This window comes from Girardinichthys multiradiatus, chromosome 22 (assembly GCF_021462225.1).
Source record: "Girardinichthys multiradiatus isolate DD_20200921_A chromosome 22, DD_fGirMul_XY1, whole genome shotgun sequence".
NCBI classification, from domain to species: domain Eukaryota; kingdom Metazoa; phylum Chordata; class Actinopteri; order Cyprinodontiformes; family Goodeidae; genus Girardinichthys; species Girardinichthys multiradiatus.
In genome coordinates this window covers 28,783,679-28,807,318 of record NC_061814.1, presented here as the reverse complement: position 1 = coordinate 28,807,318, position 23,640 = coordinate 28,783,679, and the positions used below count along the sequence as shown (strand labels likewise).

Genomic DNA, 23,640 nt, shown 5'->3' with positions numbered 1-23,640 from the left:
AGCTCTCCCAGCTGAGTGTGCCCGACTCCACCTGCAGGTGGATCACTGACTTCCTGTCTGACAGGAAGCAGCGCGTGAGGCTGGGGAAGCACGTCTCTGACTCCCTGACCATCAGCACCGGTTCCCCCCAAGGCTGTGTTCTCTCTCCTCTGCTCTTCTCCCTGTACACCAACAGCTGCACCTCCAGTCACCAGTCTGTCAAGCTTCTGAAGTTTGCGGACGACACCACCCTGATCGGACTCATCTCTGATGGTGACGAGTCCGCGTATAGATGGGAGGTGGACCATCTGTTGGACTGGTGCAGCCAGAACAACCTTGAGCTCAACGCTCTAAAGACAGTGGAGATGGTTGTGGACTTCAGGCAGAACCCAGCCCCACCTGCCCCCATCACCCTCTGTGACTCCACAATTGACACTGTGGAATCTTTCCGCTTCCTGGGAACCATCATCTCCCAGGATCTCAAGTGGGAGCCAAACATCAGCTCCCTCATCAAGAAAGCCCAGCAGAGGATGTTCTTCCTGCGGCAGCTGAAGAAATTCAACCTGCCAAAGACTATGATGGTGCACTTCTACACAGCCATCATTGAGTCCATCCTCACCTCCTCCATCACCATCTGGTACGCCGCTGCTACAGCCAAGGATAAGGGCAGGCTGCAGCGTGTCATTCGGTCTGCTGAGAAGGTGATTGGCTGCAGTCTACTGTCGCTCCAGGAACTGTACACCTCCAGGACCCTGAAGCGGGCAGGGAAGATTCTGGCTGATCCCTCCCACCCCGGTCACAGACTCTTTGAGACTCTCCCCTCTGGCAGGAGGCTGCGGTCCATCCGGACCAAAACCTCACGCCACAAGAACAGTTTTTTCCCATCTGCCACCAGCCTGGTTAACAAAGCCCGGAAACCACACTGACACTGTACCTTTCCCCCACACCCCCCCTTTTTTTGCTGACAGGACACCTGTAACCTGTAACTCTATGCGTTACATTAACGCTCAGCTTGGACTCCTGCTTACTTGCACTGCTTTACTTGCACAATGATCACCTGCACTGTTGTATTGCTCTTGCATCTTATACTGCTCTATATTTACTCTCACTCACTTAAAACTGTGCACTTATATTTATATTATATTGTAGATATGTTTGTACTGTTTAATTTGTATTGTATTGCACCGACTACGCCAAAACAAATTCCTTGTATGTCCAAAAACGTACTTGGCAATAAAGCTTTTCTGATTCTGATTCTGATTCTGATTTATTAGTTGCCGCCAAAAGGTTTACAACCTTTTGTGTGCGCGGACCTCCAGCGGTGGGGGATGTTTTATGGCTCACAGTAACTGAGCTACACTTTCCGGCGGGCCGTTCCCCAAAACTCCACTCCGCGTCACATTATCACTTGTTGCCATAACTGCTGGTTTGATTCCATACACACCACTGCTGTTTTGTTTTATTTGTTTAGTTAGATATTTTACCCTTTTTGTGTAGAACTTTGCTTGTTTGATTAGGTGAAGATTATTGAATCGGAGAGCGGACTGTATCAGGACTGTTGATTTAATAAATGTTCACGTAGATAAAGAGAAGGCGTTTGTGTATCTTTGTGCAAGAGTGATTTGTCAGTCAAAATAAGGTCAAAGTTCCCCACGTTTCAGCAGAAACGGTTGATTAAACAGTGTCTAGTAATAGTTATCAATTATTACTGAGTATTTAAGGGTTGTAATTATCAAGCGCTTTAGGCTACAATTACCACACCAGAGGACATCTGTGGCTTCGATTCATTAATAAGGATTTTTGGTTAAGAAATTAATTTTGTGCCGGGGTCCCACCCTGGAACCAGGCCTTAAGGTCTGCGGTGCCTGTCGCGGCGGCAATCCCCGAACCCGGTGGTGGACACCGGCAGTAAGGGACGCTGTCAAGCTGAAGAAGGAGTCCTATTGGCTGTGGTTGGCTTGTGGGACTCCTGAGGCGGCCAAGCGTGCCGCGGCCCGGGCGGTGGCAGAGGCAAAAACCCGGACCTGGGAGGAGTTCGGTGAGGCCATGGAGAAGGACTACCGGTAGGCCCCGAAGCGATTCTGGCAAACCGTCCGGCGCCTCAGGAGGGGGAAGCAGTGCTTCGCCAACACTGTTTACAGTGGGGGTGGGGAGCTGCTGACCTCGACTGGGGACATTATCGGCCGGTGGAAGGAGTACTTCGAGGATCTCCTCAATCCTGCCATCATGCATTCCCTGGTGGAAACAGAGGCTGGGGACTCGGGGTTGGACTCTTTCATCACCCAGGCTGAAGTCACCGAGGTGGTTAAAAAGCTCCGCGGTGGCAAGGCTTCGGGGTTGGATGAGATCCGCCCTGAGTACCTCAAGACTTTGGATGTTGTGGGGCTGTCATGGTTGACACGCCTCTTCAACATTGCGTGGCGGACAGGGACAATGCCTTTGGATTGGCAGACTGGGGTGGTGGTCCCCCTTCATAAGAAGGGTGACCGGAGGGTGTGTTCCAACTACAGGGGGATCACACTCCTCAGCCTCCCTGGGAAGGCCTACGCCAGGGTATTGGAGAGGAGAGTCTGGCCGATAGTCGAACCCCGGCTTCAGGAAGAGCAGTGTGGTTTTCGTCCCGGCCATGGGACACTGGACCAGCTCTATAACCTCTACAGGGTACTTGAGGGTTCATGGGAGTTTGCCCAAACGGTCCACATGTGTTTTGTGGACCTGGAGAAAGCATTCGACTGTGTCCCTCGTGATGCCCTGTGGGGGGTTGCTCCAGGAGTATGGAATCGGTGGCTTTTTACTAGGGGCCATCCGGTCTCTGTACAAGCGGAGCAGGAGTTTGGTTCGCATTGCCGGCACTAAGTTGGACCTGTTCCCGGTGCATGTTGGACTCCGGCAAGGCTGCCCTTTGTCACCGGTCCTGTTCATAACTTTTATGGACAGGATTTCTAGGCGCAGCCAAGGGCCGGAGGGGGTCTGGTTTGGGGACCAGAGTATTCCGTCTCTTCTTTTTGCAGATGACGTGGTCCTGCTGGCCCCATCTAGCCAAGACCTACAGCATGCACTGGGGCGGTTCGCAGCCGAGTGTGAAGCGGCTGGGATGAAGATCAGCTCCTCCAAGTCCGAGGCCATGGTTCTCGAACGGAAAAGGGTGGCTTGTCCTCTTCAGGTTGGAGGGGAGTTCCTCCCTCAAGTGGAGGAGTTTAAGTATCTCGGGGTCTTGTTCACGAGTGAGGTAAGAATGGAGCAGGAGATCGACAGACCGATCGGTGCGGCTGCCACAGTAATGGGGCGCTGTGCCGGTCCGTTGTGGTGAAGAGAGAGCTGAGCCGAAAAGCGAAGCTCTCGATTTACCGGTCGGTCTACGTTCCTACCCTCACCTATGGCCATGAACGTTGGGTCATGACCGAAAGAACGAGATCCTGGATACAAGCGGCTGAAATGAGCTTCCTTCGTAGGGTGGCCGGGCACTCCCTTAGAGATAGGGTGAGGAGCTCGGCCATCCGGGAGGGGCCGCTCCACATCAAGAGGAGCCAGTTGAGGTGGCTCGGGCATCTATACCGGATGCCTCCTGGACGCCTTCCTTGGGAGGTGTTCCAGGCACGTCCCACCGGGAGGAGGCCCAGGGGACAGCCCAGGACACGCTGGAGGGACTATGTCTCTCGGCTGGCCTGGGATCGCCTTGGGCTCCCCCCGGAGGAGCTGGAAGAGGTGTCTGGGGAGAGGGACGTCTGGGCGTCTCTGCTGAGTCTGCTGCCCCCGCGACCCGGTCCCGGATAAAGCGGAAGACGACGAACGAACGAACATAATAAAATTTGTCATATTATGATTCTCAATTATAATTATTGATAAATATTAATTAATCAATAATCATAATCCTAACATATGCTTTAACAATACATTACAACCAACAGTCTAATACAGAGTCACATTTGTCATTCTTAAACTGAAACAAGAGCAGTTAGGCATTGTTTATTTTTTTAATAGTTGAGTTTGTCACATCAAGGGTCATCACAGAACAACAGAGAAGTAGAGAAACTGTTTTTTCTCTATATTCCTGTTTTTTTCAACTGATACCTGTCGTGTCGTAATGCCTGCTTCTTAATTCCTATGCTAACTTTGTTGTGCTGAAATTTAAAGACTTTCTATAGCTAACTAATTAATATGCGAGTGCAACTGTAATTTATGAACTCACCTCTTCCTCGATTTCGAGGTCCATCTACCAAAATGCTGCTGACTTGGCTACGGTTCTTGGCTCGGGTGCGCGGTAGCTCCGTCAGCTATGCTGCTGCTGTTAGCAGTGTAGGATGCACGTGGCTTGAAGAGCCGTCTAACTTCAGCATTAACCGCGGCGACAGATGAGGTGTCCGAGGCTGACTGTCTGCTTCTATCTAACATCTCAGATACTGCTGTTACGACTGTAGGAGCATTTACAATATTACTTAAAATATTCATTGCCTCTGTGAGTTGCTCCCGCTCAGTCATTTTCCCTTACCGTGCAGGCAATGTCTGTAAAAACCCGCCTTTTCGTTCCTTATTACTGGGGTCCAATCCGTAACTGAGAATTCAAGTTTACTTCAATTTCAATCAAACTCTCTTACACATTCACCTATTCTCATTCACACAGACCAGTAAGATGGTTTGATTGTGTTTTTAAAAGAGTTTGGTGGTATATGTAAGAGAGTTTGGGTGGTATATGTAAGAGTTTGGTGGTATATTTAAGAGAATTTTGTGTTAAATGTACAAAGGTTTGGTGGTATATGTGAGAGAGTTTGGTGGTATATGTAAGAAGGTTTGGTGTTATATGTAAGAAGGTTTGGTGGTATATTGTTGAAGCCGTGTCTGCTTCCCCGGGTCCGTTGATTTGGGTACAGGTATCAAAGAGTGAAATAAACACAAGTACAATCTACTTATGTTCGCCTCTGCAGAGTGAGAGATGGAGTACCAAGCAGCTGCAAACCCAACTCTGATCAACTCTTGCTTCCAGCTCATTTTATTCAGTCTTAAGGGTGTGTTCAACATATACATATATCATGTCACACATGTATAACATAACATAACAGTCCCTTAGGTCCAAATAAGGAATACTTCTGATTGTAACATGCAACTCATCCTCCCCTGTCTCTGGCCTTCCCTGTCCTCTTCTAATTTATGACCTTGCACTCTCTATGCTTCTCACTCCCTATGTTTTCACTCCCTTAGGCCCCTTCTATGCTTCACTGCCTAAGCTTGACCCCCCTATTTCCACACATTCCAGTTACACACATAGATAGTTTATATTACACACATAGATAGTTTATATTCTACAATATGTAAGAAGGTTTGGTGGTATATGTAAGAGAGTTTGGTGGTATATGTACGAAGGTTTGGTGGTATATGTAAGAGAGTTTGGTGGTATATGTGAGAGAGTTTGGTGGTATATGTAAGAAGGTTTGGTGTCATATGTAAGAGAGTTTGGTGTCATACATAAGAGAGTTTGGTGGTATATGTAAGAGAGTTTGGTGGTATATAAGTTGTGCCGGAAGTAGGTTAATGCAATTTATTTTGAAAGTTCCAGAAAAGTCTGTACCACATTTCCTGTTTTAACTCATGGCTGTGGGTCCCAACAGTGGTATATGTAAGAGAGTTTGATAGTATATATAAGAGAGTTTGATAGTGTTTGAAAGAGTTTGGTGGTAAATGTAAGAGAGTTTGGTGATAAATGTAAGAGAGTTTGGTGGTATATGTAAGAAGGTTTGGTAGTATATGTAAGAAGGTTTGGTGGTATATGTAAGACAGTTTGATAGTGTTTGTAAGAGAGTTTGGTAGTGTTTGTGTGAGAAATTGAGATTACAGCAATGTTTGTGAGAAGATTTGGTTGTCTTTATGCAAGTGAATAGTTATATTTGTGAGAGAGCATATGTAAGCATGTAAGAGCAATTGTAAGTTTTGTCTCATGGGGCCTCCCATACCTATGTGTAAATAGGTCTTATAGTAAGTTTGATATTTACTGAAACATTCTCTCTGGTGCATACACCGCATTGAACTTGAAGCAAATTGTTGCATCCGTTTGTTGCAGGCTGCATGTAGTGAACGTATAGCTGCTCAAAATCTAGTTTATCTCAGTGATCCAGTTAGAAAATAGGCAAGTGAAAACCATCACACTTCTTATCACAACAGGGCTCTATAAAAAAAGAAAAAGCTTACTTGCACTTAAATGGTGGTTAATTTACACTTCACATGCCTACAGCATTTTCCACTTGACCAAAATGTAGCAGTAGGTCATGCAAAAGGAGGGTTTCAAAATATACTGCTGAGGGTTTGATGTGTTCAGTTACTTGCCAGACTCTTCTAACACTAATCTAATGAGGTCTGATGTTTTTTGTGGGAGAAACTGTAAATTCATGGAGACTTCATCCCACAATCACACAGAGCCCAAACACTATTTCCAATATTCCCATACCAGAGACTCTAATGTCACGGTAGACTTGCCAGTACAGGACAAATAAGACTGATCTTAAAGAAAATATGCAAATTTACATTTGAATAAACATATATTATGGAGAAGTGTTTTTTTCAAGACAGGATGAGTATCACATTGTTCCAGTTTTAAATGAAAATATAAAATGATCTTTTTCAGAGCATGTTGAGACTTTGTTTTCAAGTCACAGTTGGCCCTCTGTAGTTATTTATTTGCATTTAGAACCGGTCCCATTGATTTGCAGCTGCAAAAATACCTTGGGAGCCTGCATGCGGTTCAGTGGTGTGCATGAGTACCAGGGGTCTCTTTCCAACAGCTGCTTATTTGCAGACAGATTGCAGTGCTGACACAGATATGTCAGAAACAAAGGCTTTGACTTTGCTTTTCCTCTTCTTCCTTATGCACAATAAGTCATCAAGAATAAAGCATCAACAAATTATGAAATGTTTAAAAAGGCTAGTTCTCAATGTTTTGAATTTGAGCAGACAGATGTCACTGACAACAACAAAGAAATCCCAAGATGTATTTCTCACATATATTCCAGATTAATTACATGAAATTAGAGAGCAGACAACTCAGTTTTTTTATTAAAATAATTCAAGCCCAATTGTAAGGCATGAAATTGCTGAAATTCACATAAACAAGCCATATCATTACCAGTATTTAATTATACTCGACTGTGAAAACCCAGCTAGTTAACCAACTAATATATTTTTATACTCCATAGTCAATCTACAAAAGTGTAGTTTACATACATTTCCATAGTCTTTGGTCAAACTGCCTTCAGGTTTTGGGTACAAAACTGGTATAACTGAGTTAGGTTTAACGTAAGCTGTCTTGCCCACACAGCTTTTTAGCTCTGTTTACAACTTTTCACTTAGACTCATCAGGACAATGTGACAGCCGATCCAAAACGCTGACTTTGTTCTTAATCAACTTTGTAAATATTGTGGTAGGATTTGTGCCATTTGGAAAACCCATTTTTGCCCAAGCTTTGCCTTCTTAGCCGGTGTTTTGAGAGGTTGTTTCAATATTTCAACATAATGGTGTTTTCTATAATGCCATTTATAAATGACAAAATATATATCTATGATGTCAAACATTTTGTGAAGTGCACCATTCTGTCCTGTAATGAAACATCCCTAATACAATGCCGCCACCCCTGTACTTCACATTTTAGATGGTGTTCTCAAGCTTGCAAGTTTCCTCCTTTTTTTCGCACCTTCAGGTATCTGGAAATTATACCCAAGGATAAAGCAAACTTGCAGAGGTCCACAATTCTCCTCCTGATGTGTTGGCTGATTTAATTTTTTTTTATAATGTCACACAAGGAGGCAGTATGTTCGAGGTGTTACCTTAAAATACATGCAGAGGCGTTCCTCCATTTTACTGAAATGTTGTGAACTAGCCTACAAAACACACACTTTGAAAACTTTGACAGGTTTCAGCATAGGAACACTTGGGTTTCAAGAAAAAAGATATTAAAGGAATTCAATAATAAGTTTAAGACAAAACATATTTGTTATTCATGGCACATTTTACAAGAAACAAAGTGGATGGATTTCCCAATTATTGCAGCAGCAAAGTCTTGCTGTTGCTCATTTCCAAAAATCCACTAAAATCACCTAAAACTGAATGGACCTGGACATGATATGCAGAATGGAATGACATCTCAATACATATTTTTTTACTCCTAATGTTGGGAATAGTTTTCATAACCTCATTATTCAAATAGGGCCGGTTTTTGGAAACCCCTTTTACAGTCTTGTTTACAGTGCATCTATTTGTCTCTGCGAACACAATGTCCTGTGGAGCTTTAGCTTATTTTGGAAAATTGCAGTCCCTGAAGGTGACTTAGCAGCAAAAATGAGATTATGTTCTTTTGCCAGGGGTAAGGAATTGGAGTCTCCTAAAGGTATCCAATTTTTCACAAGATGACGGCCTTTTCCCTCTCTGCCTTTTGAGCCTATATTGTGCAAATTATAACAAAGTTTAAAGGCTTCCCTCCAGTGCATGAAATAAAGATTAATATGCATTCAGCCAAAAGTTGCTTTAGACCTTTCAACAGGACCCTGGCAAATAACGATTCTCAACATCACTTTACCATGTGCTATCCTTAATAATGCATACAAAGATGCATTTCAATTAACCTTGCACATTAAAAAGTAATGCACACAAACCATTTATCTTCCATGCTGTGATTTATTGCCATAATGCATAATGCAAATATGATTGACAAGTTGTCCACATACTGATTCAAAACCACATGATTTTAGAAATGTGGAGACAATCTATGACACAAAATCTCCCAAAATCATAATACACATATACATTTAGGCTGTAATTGTTTGCTGGTAACAACCTTTCCCAATCAGAAAGCACAGCTGTAATATTACATTACATCTCATATGATGTATGTTAAGTGGCCTTGAAAAAAAAAAAACAGGCTTTCATGTTGTCCGTAGGGTGGAGAGTAGGAGGAATACATCTGCATAGTGGTAACAGAAAAAATGTAAGACAACCATGACTCTTTCAGTTAAAACAGATTTCCGCAGGGAAGATTATTTGTTCATGAGTAGGAAGTTTTATTCTGCAGTGTTTGTTTTTGTTCAGAATGTTTTTTTAACGTTTTAAGGGTTGCATCACTTCTTGTTTTAATTGTAATGCATAAACAGATGAAGAAATTAGTGGGATGTAATATCTGTGATATAACAAATTAATGAACAGCTTCTACATGTATACACATTCCATTCAAAGATGTGATAATGTCTTAAATGAGATGTTACGTGAGATGAATCGCAGACTGGATGTGATCCTTAGGATCGCAGGCAGGTTGCGATTCCTGAAATGGGATAAATCTTGGAGAAAGTTGTTCGCTCGGATCTGGCGAAAGACCAGGGATTTGGCTGTTTGGATTCACCTTTGAGAAGCACCAGCGAGACTCTCAAGGCTGACGGAAAATTAAGAGTCAGCCTAACCCAAATAATTATTGTTTTTTTTCTGAATCTGGCTCCCCTGTACGGCCTTGATGGCTGGCTATCTTCAACCTCTCCTGGAAGTTATGTAAACATGACGCTCTGCCCCCTCCCTTCTCTGAGGACATCTGTGGACCTGCTCAGAATTTTGTGGCCGGTTGATGAACATTCCAACGTACCATCAAGGACAATGGCCTCTGTGACAGTGCTTCATGGACTTACTTGCACACACACACATGCTCAAGATAAACATATGCACCCCTTCACACCACCTTCACCGTTACTGGCATGATGTTGTTTTGTAAACTTGTTGCTTCTTTGTGCTGAGGTTTTTTGCAATCTCAAACTGTATCCTGCTAAGGATAAAGTGTGAAAAATAATTTTTTCCCTCTACTTACCTAATGTGGCCTCTTTTCTCATCTAACAAGGGCAGCAAAGCCTCAGTGACCCGTCCCCCTCTTGTCTTGTGTCATGATGTATGTTTGGATGGGTTGTACTGGAATTCTAATTTCCCCTTGGGGATCAATAAAGTATCTTTGAATTGAATTGAATTAAAGTGCTTATCTTTGCCTAAAACACCTTCAGTACCAAGTGCAGATGTGTCAAGATGTTCCTCTGTTGATCTAGTAGTGTTTCCAATTTTGTGTTGCAGAGCTATGAGTGCGTGTGTCATCCAGGCTGGGAGGGGAAGTACTGCCAACAACAAATTGATGAATGTTTGTCGCTGCCTTGCAAAAACAACGCCACCTGCACAGACCTTCTTGATGACTACAAGTAGGTTTTGCTATTTGGCTCGAGGGCACAGTTCTCATGGGTCGCATCAGATATTTAATAGATGCATAAAAAGAAGCTGTTTAGAGATAGTATAATATCCTTCCACTGACAATGGGAATAATGAATTGCAGCTGGCAGGTAAAACAAATGAGATAACCAATTGCTCACAGCATGAAAGGGTCTCAGGGGATCTGAGACTCATCGGAGAAGAAAGCCAGTTTTGCAGCTTCGGCTTATGCCCCACTGTCGCTGGGGAAACGTAAAAGTGCTTCAGGTGGAAAAGTTGGGGATTGGACAAGAATGCATTGTGGAGTGGTTTCCAGTTGTCGAGCACTCACTGTCACTAAGTGAAATATCCTCCTGGCTTTAGAGCAGGTACTTTAAATTCACTCACACACATATACACTTTTGTATTCTGTTTCTCTATGCCCGATCCCTCTGTCTATGTTAAGCATGCAAGCATTCTTTTTTAATCCCCACTCAGCACTCTAACCTTTGGTGTCCTACATTCAGCTATCCAGAATTAAAAGCTTCTCTGACCACCTGTGCAATTAACCTGCAAATTTCCTACAATGTCTTACACAAAGATACAGGACAGAAGTCTGTGGATAGTGTATGGCATTATACAGGTCCTTCTCAAAATATTAGCATATTGTGATAAAGTTCATTATTTTCCATAATGTAATGATGAAAATTTAACATTCATATATTTTAGATTCATTGCACACTAACTGAAATATTTCAGGTCTTTTATTGTCTTAATGCAGATGATTTTGGCATACAGCTCATGAAAACCCAAAATTCCTATCTCACAAAATTAGCATATTTCATCCGACCAATTAAAGAAAAGTGTTTTTAATACAAAAAACGTCAACCTTCAAATAATCATGTACAGTTATGCACTCAATACGTGGTTGGGAATCCTTTTGCAGAAATGACTGCTTCAATGCGGCGTGGCATGGAGGCAATCAGCCTGTGGCACTGCTGAGGTCTTATGGAGGCCCAGGATGCTTCGATAGCGGCCTTTAGCTCATCCAGAGTGTTGGGTCTTGAGTCTCTCAACATTCTCTTCACAATATCCCACAGATTCTCTATGGGGTTCAGGTCAGGAGAGTTGGCAGGCCAATTGAGCACAGTGATACCATGGTCAGTAAACCATTTACCAGTGGTTTTGGCACTGTGAGCAGGTGCCAGGTCGTGCTGAAAAATGAAATCTTCATCTCCATAAAGCTTTTCAGCAGATGGAAGCATGAACTGCTCCAAAATCTCCTGATAGCTAGCTGCATTGACCCTGCCCTTGATAAAACACAGTGGACCAACACCAGCAGCTGACACGGCACCCCAGACCATCACTGACTGTGGGTACTTGGCACTGGACTTCTGGCATTTTGGCATTTCCTTCTCCCCAGTCTTCCTCCAGACTCTGGCACCTTGATTTCCGAATGACATGCAGAATTTGCTTTCATTCGAAAAAAGTACTTTGGACCACTGAGCAACAGTCCAGTGCTGCTTCTCTGTAGCCCAGGTCTGGGGAATGCGGCACCTGTAGCCCATTTCCTGCACACGCCTGTGCACGGTGGCTCTGGATGTTTCTACTCCAGACTCAGTCCACTGCTTCCGCAGGTCCCCCAAGGTCTGGAATCGGCCCTTCTCCACAATCTTCCTCAGGGTCCGGTCACCTCTTCTCGTTGTGCAACGTTTTCTGCCACACTTTTTCCTTCCCACAGACTTCCCACTGAGGTGTCTTGATACAGCACTCTGGGAACAGCGTATTCGTTCAGAAATGTCTTTCTGTGTCTTACCCTCTTGCTTGAGGGTGTCAATAGTGGCCTTCTGGACAGCAGTCAGGTCGGCAGTCTTACCCATGATTGGGGTTTTGAGTGATGAACCAGGCTGGGAGTTTTAAAGGCCTCAGGAATCTTTTGCAGGTGTTTAGAGTTAACTCATTGATTCAGATGATTAGGTTCATAGCTCGTTTAGAGACCCTTTTAATGATATGCTAATTTTGTGAGATAGGAATTATGGGTTTTCATGAGCTGTATGCCAAAATCATCCGTAATAAGACAATAAAAGACCTGAAATATTTCAGTTAGTGTGCAATGAATCTAAAATATATGAATGTTAAATTTTCATCATGACATTATGGAAAATAATGAACTTTATCACAATATGCTAATATTTTGAGAAGGACCTGTACTTGCATGCAAGAGAATGTGGCATATGGTTAAAATGTAAAATACCTCACATTATCTACAACAGCATGTATTCATACAAATTTGAACCTTTTATAAATTGCCATCATGTGGCAAGTGCAAACTTCAATGTATTTTATTAGAATTTACTGTGATATACTAAACACAAAGTAGTGCTTAATTGTGACGCATAAAGAAAACAGCCTCATAGTTTTTAAATTTTTTTACAAAGAAAATGTGTCTCATCCACAGTAGTGTAGTGTGTATTTGTGTTCAGCACGTAGTGCTAACTCTGTTATCCCTGCCCAATCAAACTATTTTAGATTTCTATGGGTCTGTGAACATCAATTTCAAAGTCTTTCTATACATCGTCAATTGAATTTAGGTTTGCTCTTTAATTGGGAAATTCTGTGCTTCTGAGCCACATCAATATGCTTTGTTCTAAACCATTCCATTGTATCTCAGTGTATGTTTAGGGTTGTTGTCCTGCCCCACTCTTAGGTCTTTGGCCTGCCCTGTATTTAGGTCCATCCATCTTCCAGTTGCCTCCTATAAGCTTCCCTATCCCTGTTGAAAAAAAAACATTCTCACAGCATAATTCTGCCACAATAAAAGCACATTTTTATGTATGTTTATGTATGTTCTGTGCCCTTGCATAAACTGGGCACAGAACATCTAGGGGGGCCTTATTTAATTATTAGGTGACTTCTGAGGGCAATTAGTTCCATGGAAGTTTGAGGTGTCAGAATAAAGATGGCTGAGAGTCACACTCTTCAGATTTTTATTAAAACAAAGTGAAACCATGAACCTTGTACCAACTTTTTCCTTGTAATTAGCAAGTATGTGCTACTTTATAGTGATCTTTAACATAAATCCAAATAAAATACTACAAAGTGTGTAGCTGTAATGTGAAATAGGTAAACAAGTTCAAAGAGAATTAATACTGGAATTACAGAATACTGTAGTTTTAAAAAGATTGTACCAGGCAGTACAACATACTCAAGTACTGACTGTAAATTATTTAGGAATAGTTTTTTATTGTTAACAAATTACATCTACAGTGCCATGTCTCCCCTTTGTTTTATCCAAGGTGTTTATGTTCACCGGGCTGGACAGGTGTGGGCTGTGCAGAGGATGTGAATGAATGTGATTCTGGACCCTGTCTAAATGGAGCTCAGTGCATACAGTCAGACATACCTGGGGAGTTCTTCTGCACCTGTCCTCCGTTCTTCACTGGCCTCTTGTGTGACCTGCCTTATGACCCTTGTGACTCCCTCCACAACCCCTGCCTACACAACTCCACCTGCCTGACACGCTCCAATGGTACAGCCTTCTGCAGATGCCCAGCTGGTGAGTGAACACTTTGCACCAGCCTCATAGCCATAGTGCTATAATTTTTCCCTATTTCAAGCCATTACAAGACATATTTATGTAAATTCTTGCTGTAAAGCTTAATTTTACGAAGCATAGAAAAAATATATGCTTTATTTACCTTCCATCTGAAATGCAATAGGTTTTCTATTAAAAGTTACTTTATTAACAGACATGAAACCAATACTACTGAATTCTGGAGTTTTATCTGGTAAAAAATTTGAATATGCCACCAGATAGAAGTGGCATACCAGTAAAAAAGTGGAATATGCCGCCAGATAGAAGTGGCATGCCAGTAAAACAGTGGAATTTGCCACCAGAATTATTTTTTTATTTCTTTGTAGTTTTCTAAAAGGACTTTGAACTACTTTAAATACTTCAAATTGACACATGACTAAACAAAGTAGTGGCTTTCTGTCTTTAACAATGGCTTTTTTAATGTATTGCATGTTTTTATTTCAAATTTGAATGCATGAAAATTATAGTTTTGCTGATATTAGGCCACACCCACATGTACAATAGGTGGCGGTAGGCATCTGTTGTTTGCAACCAAAGAAGAAGAAGCAGAGCTCGGCATTCAATTGCTTACCAGATCACCGCTATCAACTGCTTACTGTAATATTGATAACAGGCTGCTGCTTTTAGAGCACTCAGTCACACTGTCAAAGAAAACACAACTACGGCAAAGATTTGGGGATATAATTGTTTACTGTTTTCCCCGACACAGACACAAGAACTATGTTACAACCACATACATGTCCACTCATTTTCATAACTTCATAAAATATCTTGTCAATAAATCCAGAATATGACATTTAGCGCCTTTGTAGGGCATTTGATGAAACTGGCATGCCACTTTTGAAACTGGCACTTTTCACTCTACTTTTCTCTACGGGTCAGTGACCCCTATACATACATAGATACATACATACATATAAATATATATATATATATATATATATATATATATATATATATATATATATATATATATATATATATATATATATATATATATAGATATATATATATATATATAGATATATACAGTCACCAGCCACTTTATTAGGTACACCTGTCCAACTGCTTATAACACAAATTTATAATCAGCCAATCACATGGCAGCAACTCAATGCATTTAGGCATGTAGACATGGTCAAGACGATTTGCTGCACTTCAAACCGAGCCTCAGAATGGGGAAGAAAGGTGATTTAAGTGACTTTGAACGTGGCTTAGTTGTTGGTGCCAGACGGGCTGGTCAGAGTATTTCAGAAACTGCTGATCTACTGGGATTTTCACACACTACCATCACTAGGGTTTACAGAGAATGGTCCGAAAAAGAGAAATTATCCAGTGAGCGGCAGTTCTGTGGTCGCAAATGCCTTGTTGATGTCAGAGGTCAGAGGAGAATGGCCAGACTAGTTCGAGCACATAGAAAGGCAACAGTAACTCAAATACCACTCGTTACAACCAAGCCATGCAGAAGAGCATCTCTGAACGCACAACACGTGGAACCTTGAGGCAGATGGGTTACAGCAGCAGAAGACCACACCGGGTGCCACTCTTGTCAGCTAAGAACAGGAAACTGAGGCTACACTTCGCACAGGCTCACCAAAATTGGACAATAGAAGATTGGAAAAACGTTGCCTGGTCTGATGAGTCTCGATTTCTGATGCGACATTCGGATGGTAGGGTTGGAATATGGCGTCAACACCATGAAAGCATGGATCCATCCTGCCTTGTATCAACGGTTCAGGCTGCTTGTGGTGGTGTTGTAATGGTTTGGGGGATATTTGTTTTGGCACACTTTTTGCCCCTTAGTACCAATTGAGCATCGTGTCAACACCATAGCCTACCTGAGTATTGTTGCTGACCATGTCCATCCCTTTATGACCACAGTGTACCCATCTTCTGATGGTTACTTCCAGCTGGGTATCGCGCCATGTCATAAAGCACGAATCATCTCAGACTGGTTTCTTGAACATGACAATGAGTTCACTGTACTCAAATGGCCTCCACAGTCACCAGATCTCAATCCAATAGAGCACCTTTGGGATGTGGTGGAACGGGATATTCGCATCATGGATGTGCAGCCGACAAATCTGCAGCATCTATGTGATGCTATCATGTCAATATGGACCAAACTTTCTGAGGAATGTTTCCAGTACCTTGTTGAATCTATTCCACGAAGGATTAAGGCAGTTTTGAAGGCACAAGGATGTCCAAACCCGGTACTAGCAAGGTGTACCTAATAAAGTGGCCGGTGTGTGTGTGTGTGTGTGTGTGTATATATATATATATATATATATATATATATATATATAGTACTGTGCAAAAGTTTTAGGCAGGTGTGAAAAAATGCTGTAAACGAAGAATGCTTTCGTAAATAAAAAAAGATAATTTATTTTTTATTTCCAAAATGCTAGTTGAGTGAACCTAAACATACAGCCAAAGTCATCAAGAACTATCTTCAGCATAAAGAAGAACAAGAATAACTGGAAGTGATGGTATGGCCCCCACAGAGGCTTGATATCAACATCATTGAGTGTGTCTGGGATTAAATGAAGGGACAGAAGGATGTGAGAAAGCTTACATCCACAGATGATCTGTGGTTAGTTCTCCGAGATGTTTGAAACAACCTACCAGCCAAGTTCCTTCAAAAACTGTGTGCAAGCGTACCTAGAAGAATTGATGCTCTTTTGAAAGCAAAGGGTGGTCACACCAAATATTGATTTGATTTAGATTTCTCTTTTGTTCTTTAACTGCATTTTGTTGATTGATGAAAATAAATGATTAGCACTTTCATTTTTGAAAGCATTCTTTGTTTACAGCATTTTTTCACACCTGTCTAAACCTTTTGCACATTACTGTATATATTTAACTGCCAAGTGAAAAATCCTCAGTTTATAGTTAAAACAAATTAAGCCTTAAAAACACCAGCCTGTGTGTAATTAATCTATAAAATGTGTTGCACGTACTGAATTGAGTTACTGAAACAAATGAACTTTTCAATAGTATTGTCTTTTTTTATATAATAATATTAATAATTTATTGAATGACTCTGTAAATTGTGTTTGTATTTAGCAGCAGAGCTGAATATGTGTGTTGTTCCTATGATAAACTTACCAATTCCTTTCTTCCAATGCCAAACACCTTGTTCTGCTATTGACTCTTGTTTGGTGTTGTTTATTGGATTGGAATGATTGAAGTTTGAAGAAATAAGACATATTGGCAATTTAAAAATTTATTTTGCAAACAGGTGCCTCAGTATTGAATGGGAGAACCATTCACAACCACAACTGTATGGCACATTCTTATCATTCTGGTCCCTAGCTTTTATGCACATATGTTAGTGCTATAGGTAATTATTGATAATAAAGATTACTGTAAGAAATTTTAAAAGAAAATGTTTTTATTGACTTTTAGCACAACAGGTCTTTCACCTTCCCTCTCACTTCTCACCATCCCATTCCAACCCACCAAACACAGGATCCCATCCAAAAAACATAATTTGGTACTGTTGTAAAAACATCAGAAATGGTAATGTTGTTTTATGCTAAATTATTTAATATATCAAAATTTTGTGGCTATTGTATAAAACGCCTTACAGTCAGGGAACGCAATGATAATTGTTAGTTTTAGTTTAAATCCTCTGTTAGAAGGTTTATCAGACATTCATATATTAGAAATTAAAATGAACCTTTTTTAACTTTCCAACTTCTTGTCATACAGGTTAGGATTTTAAGAGGTTGTGCTGTAACTAATGGCTTTCTCTGCATAGAGATGAAAGAGTTGTTGCCAAATATAAATAGAGCTGCTGGTTTAGTTTCAGAAAGGTTCCTTGGAGAGGAATAGGAAATTGGGAACTGGCTGCATACATTACAACAAGAGCTTTGCGTGGGCTTGGACGTTTTTTCTTCACACAAGCGACTGTGACTCACTACTCTTCCTTATTATTCACCATAAATCCAACCTACATAACAGTCACAGAGCTGTTATACAACTTGTAACTTGACTTATTTACCATTCAATATAGATTAAAAGTCGAGCGGATTGTTTTGGCCTCACAGTATTCCCATGTCTAATTAGATTAAAAAATATGTCTCCATATGTCTGCAGATTTAATGTTGAAGGCTAATTGCATGCCACATTCTGTAGATGGAGATCACACATTGACTATTGCCAGTTATTTGACTCCTATTGTAATTTGGTTCACTTTTTTGTTTTTACTGAAATGTAAAAAGAAAATGCATAGACCTTGGGTGTAAAGTACAAAAAACAGTGTTATAGTAGTAAGAGATCAAAGAGCGCTTGTAGCTATGTGTAGTGTACCGGCTTTATCTTGATTAAGGTCATGGAGGCCTAAAGCTCAACCTTGCTGTCTTTGGGAAAAAGGGGTGGGAGGACCAAGCAATGAAGGCATCAAGGACACAGAAAAAAATATCTTCAAAGTGGGTCTTTAATTCACCCGAAAATTGTTTAAAAATTGACAAAGTTCAAAATATAATTATTGGGCCCATAAAAGAGGTCAGCGAAATATAAGTCTACTCAAAACGCCTCTTACAGAATTTGAACTGGGCAAACAAAGTATACACACCTTAGCTCACAAAAGGGTAACTTATATTGTGATTTGGCGAGACCATTTACACATAATTGGGGTAACAGAAGCAAACATCAATGATAGCTAAGGACCAAAAGATCTAACTAAACCTAAAACACTCCCTTTGCCTGAGAGCCTGCGTCGGCCAACTGGCACCCATCTTCACTGAGATCAAGTGAATGGAGATGTGTGAGGTTCCCTCTTCCTTCAAACGCTCCACCATCATCCCAGTACCCAAGAAGCCCACCACCACTGGATTAAATGACTTCAGGCCTGTGGTCATGAAATCCTTTATACGACTGATGTTGAAGCATCTGAAGGGCATCACAGACACCCTGCTGTACCCCCTGCAGTTTGCCTACTGGTCCAACAGGTCAGCAGATGATGCAGTCAACTTGGGACTACACCTTATCCTGCAACACCTCGACCACCAGCCGGGATCCTGTTTGTGGACTTCAGCTCGGCCTTCAACACCATCAACCCAGACAACCTCCACCAGAAGCGCATCCAGCTCAAAGTCCCTGCCTCCTCCTGTCAGTGGAGATTAGCTGTCTTGCTAACTCCGGCATATTTACATCTGTAGCTGTTACTGGTGTTTATTAATCTGCATGTCCCTTTCAAATAAACAAAAAAATAATTTAAAATGAAACCCTTTCAAGCTTTAAAATGAGAATTAAAACTTAATATTAGTGCTTTACTTGAGCTTGAGGACTCACATTTTAGAAATTTAAAATAATTTTCATTATAGGTAAACTTTATGACATTTTGTTCCTATAATGTCATAGCACTTTTTTCTCTGCTTTAGACACTTAATGTATTCTACTGCTTCTGATAGTTTGGTACTAGAAACCAGCTGCAAAAATGTCCATTGAGACTGTATGGAAATGCACTGTGTATAAGCTTCCAGTAGGTGATTGGCTGAACCTTTTGTCTACATCGTTTATCATGGGTTGCCTTTAACCAATCAGATGAGTGGAGCAGAGCCAGGTAGTAGAATCAATCAGCAAGAGAGGAAACATGTTTTTCTCTAAGTAAAGCATGTAGTTTCTTTACTTTGGCATCAGCCTGTGTAGGAGTATCACCCATAAAACTTGGACTCAGCTACTGGATTTTGGCATGAAGCCTGATCTTGCAAATTCAGTTGTCGTAGCTTGTAAACTGACAATCATACATACAGCATGCCATATTGTGGGACTGTGGCATGCAAGTGGAAAAATACATTGTTGCCAACTTTGAGAAGTTTGTAAACTGAGTTTTTAACAGTAACTGTATTTTATGATGTGAAAAAAAAAACGTAGATATCAAGAAAATGTAGTCACTATCGGTGCACAGATGTAGACTCTGGTTGCCTCTTAAAAATAAGGTGAAGTAGTCGAAAAAATACACACTTAGGACTAATACGTCTGATTATTTCACAGGGGGCAAGCATTATTAAGTATAAAAAATTAAATCAAACTCACTCAAAAAAGCATGACAGATTGTTTACAACAGTTTTTTTCTGTATTAATTGGAATTTCACACAACCTATTTAGTGTTAATTCAAGTTTTAATACATTAAATTTGAAAACAAATTACACAAAACAGACACTGCTTTAAAATGTAATAGTGACCTCACAGTTGATCAATTAATTGATTGATTGATTGATTAATTAATTGTTGAAACTAACCTGGAGAATCTGTTTTGTCAAGGTTTTGTCTGACAGTCTTCGATCTCATCAGTGACAGGGTTCCTCAGAAAAAACATACATGTTTTAACAGTAGGGTAATGGACCTTTCTTTCTCAGACTTTCTGCACAGATTTTATTTTGATAAAGCCAAGTGTGTGGTCATGGTTTTTCCCAAAACATTTAATTTAACTATCAATCTTTAAAAAATGGTTGATGTGACAATTTTAGCACTCGTCAGTTCTACAAGATCTAAAAGGCAGTCATTTGGAGATTTTAGTACAATTCAGCCACAATAGGAATGGGTTTAGACTACAAAGGTACACTGTGTGAACCCGGAGGGCAAAAACCAAAGCTAGCTGAACCTTTTTTTTTTCAAAGTAAATATAGGTGAAGCAGTCATCCTTTTGATCATGGAGAGGAAGTTTTTGTTCTTGCGAACAATGTGCTGAGGCTCTGTCAGGAGGTTTAAGTTATCTTTTCTGACTGGCACACATGTTCTGTTTTCCTCCTAATGAGGAGCCTCAACAGAGTGGTGAACCTCATAGAAGAGAACTCTAAAAATGAGTTAGGGAATAATATGGGGTGAGGGTTACTTGTCGGTCACTACAGCAAAAGAAAAAAAAACAACACTTCATTTTTTACTCTGTACCATATTGTCACATGTGTGTTGACATTATATGTACATACATATAGATTTGAACACTGAACCTAACCTTGAAACATAGAGGGGGCTCCCGGTTCTCTATATAGGCTAAACCCAACGGGGCAGAAGCTCAACCACCAGAAGTTTCATGTGTTCTTACTATATCATGGTTTTTGAATAGCTGTTAGTATGATTTCTCCTTTGAGGTCAGTTTGCCAAATGAAACTACCAGGGACCATAGCTTTGGACAACGCATCCCCAAGGATAACGGGAGTATTCAAACCCCTCCACCCTATTGGCAATTCTGTAATAGGACAATGTCCATTTGTTCCTCAAAACCTTTTTTATCTTAATTAATGTTTTTTTACATGCCAATTAGTTGATCTGTTTGAGTAGAGTTGCATTCACCAATGTACTGCTAATGGGGATTGGCAAATTATACATTTTACCAGTCCAGACTATCAGTGAATCCACTGTATCTAAGCACTGAGCAGATCATGCAAACAACACTCTGCAGTATGGAAATTGTTACTGAAGAAAGAAGACTCAAAGTTAGCTGTTTTTAGTATGAGTGAAATGTTTGAAAAAAATGTTAATAGTTAAGCCCAAAATTACTTATAACCCAGGTAGATTTAGATTTGAAATAATTTTCATTCAACTAAGAAGTTTGTTTCTGACATTTCTTGAGTCAGAAAGGCCAAATGAACCTGTTCATCTTCTAACCTCTGCCTGGAAGGATTGAAAATCTAGTCTGGTCTGTTGGTCTTCAAGGCATTAGTAATCAGCTAAAATCCGCAGTTTAAAGCTTTGCAAAACTGGAGGCTGGATGTTGGCCAAAAAACTCTAATAGTGCATCTCTATATGTGACTGCTAAAGGGAGGGATTTGACAAAGGGGTAAGCAGATCAGTTTGCTTAGCAGGCTACAATATAACATAGTAAATTATTTTAGAAGCACTGTGTGGTCCTTTTACTTGCAAAAACCATCTTAGTCTCCATGGCTCAGAATATCCCCTGAGGTACTCCTGACCAGATGGAGAGCAAACCCTTTTATTTGCATGGCACGCTACGATAGCTTTCACATCCACAAGATTGAGATTGCTTCCTACTAAGCAGTTGGCAAATGAACTACAGTGGAGCAAAGCCAGGAAAAACAACTGATAGATTTGAACACTGAACCTAACCTTGAAACATACCTTTAGTTGTATAGCACCATACAAAATAAGTTTTAGTCGCTGCAGGAAATAAAGAAACAAAGGGAAGAAAATAAAATTAAAAACACAAAACACAAAATTAAAAACACAAATAACTTTAAGCAGTAATAAAAAGTAAGCACTACTTAAAAACAGTAACATTAAAATACAACTTTTTCAGTTTGTTCATTCAGGTCAGTGAAAATGTATATTATACATGTCTATTTAGGACTATACAGTGTCATACAGGGAATATAACATAATATCATTAATGTTAATGGTCTTCAATAGCCAATTAAAACAAAAAAGATTGCAGCCAAGATGAAAAGGGAAAAACAGGACATAATATTCTGGCAGGAGACACATTTAAATAACAAAGAACATAGAGAGCTGAAACGTCTGGGATATAGACATACATATTACTCATCATATAAACACGGACATGCAAGAGGCATTGCAGTACTAATTTCTAATGACATAACTTTCCAGCTAATTAAACAAATTGCTGACTAAGAAGGAAGATATATATCTTAGTAACCGGACTTGTTGACTATAATCCAGTAACACTGTTTAATATTTTCGACTCATTCTGCATGCAGTTTGCATGTTCTCCCCCGTGCATGCATGGGTTCTCACAGGGTACTCGGGCTTCCTCCCACAGTCCAAAGACATGCATGTTAGGTTAATTTGTCTCTCTAAATTGCCCTTAGGTGTGTGAATGAGTGTGTGCATGGTTGTTTGTGTGTTGCCCTGCGATGGACTGGTGACCTGTCCAGGGTGTACCCCCGCCTCCTGGCCATAGACTGCTGGAGATAGGCACCAGCTTCCCCCCAACCCACGACTGACTGACTGACTGCAATATACAATTGCAGCCATCTCTTGATTCTAGTAAGCATTCCAGACTTAATTATGTTTTATTCGGACAGAGATAGAATTACTAAATGTAACTTGGGAACCAAAGATATAGTATATGAGATCATGCAGGTGTTCACTTGTCCCTACATTTAGATACAGAAAGAAAATCTACAACCTGGAGGCTCAATATAAGTTTATTAAATGATACTTTAGGTAAAAGATTTATTGAAAATGAGTATAAGCATTATCTAGAACAAAATGACACTGGTGACTTATCTTTGAGCATGTGATGGGATGCATCCAAAGCAGTTAGGGACACAATATACCCTCTATTATCAAAAGGTTTAATCTTTGTACTTAGAAGCAGAAAAACACCTATGTCCTGGAGACAGGCCTAATCTCAGTAATTCCGAAAAAGGATAAAGATAAAGCGAATGTAGTTCATGCTGCCCAATTTCAATATTAAACCTGGATTACCGACTCTTTGCATCAATAATGGCAAGAAGACTGGAAAATATATTTCCCAGTAATATAGAGGATGATCACAGGATTCCTCAAAGCTAGACAAATTCAAGATAAAATAAGGCAAACCTTGATCTTAAGAGATATCAAAAACAAATGTTGTGACTATGAATCTGAATATATTATTTAATATTTAATATTAGTACTTTAATATTTTATCAAATAATATTTCGGCCTGTTAAGGGTTGTCCTGTGAATAACAGCCCAGGAAGGCGGTGGTATTAGGACAAAATCGAAAAGGGTGAGCCAAGCTCTGACATTATTGAACAGCAAAACTCTGCACACACATGGAATGAATTCACACAATTTCTTAAAATACAAGAATTTATTAACAAAAATAAGTAAACTTATAAGTCAAACATATCTCAATCAACAAACTCTTTACTATACAGAAACAATCCAACTAACTACCAAGCA

The 23,640-nt window shown here is 40.5% G+C and overlaps 1 protein-coding gene across 1 annotated transcript in view; it reads left to right on the top strand.

The window, feature by feature from the left end:
• eys (eyes shut homolog) overlaps positions 1-23,640 on the top strand; it is a 336,214-nt gene that overhangs the window by 147,696 nt on the left and 164,878 nt on the right. Inside the window, exons 24-25 of the mRNA XM_047352417.1 lie at positions 10,061-10,182; positions 13,465-13,724. Of these exons, the coding sequence (XP_047208373.1) occupies positions 10,061-10,182; positions 13,465-13,724 (382 nt within the window). The remainder of the gene's footprint in view (positions 1-10,060; positions 10,183-13,464; positions 13,725-23,640) is intronic.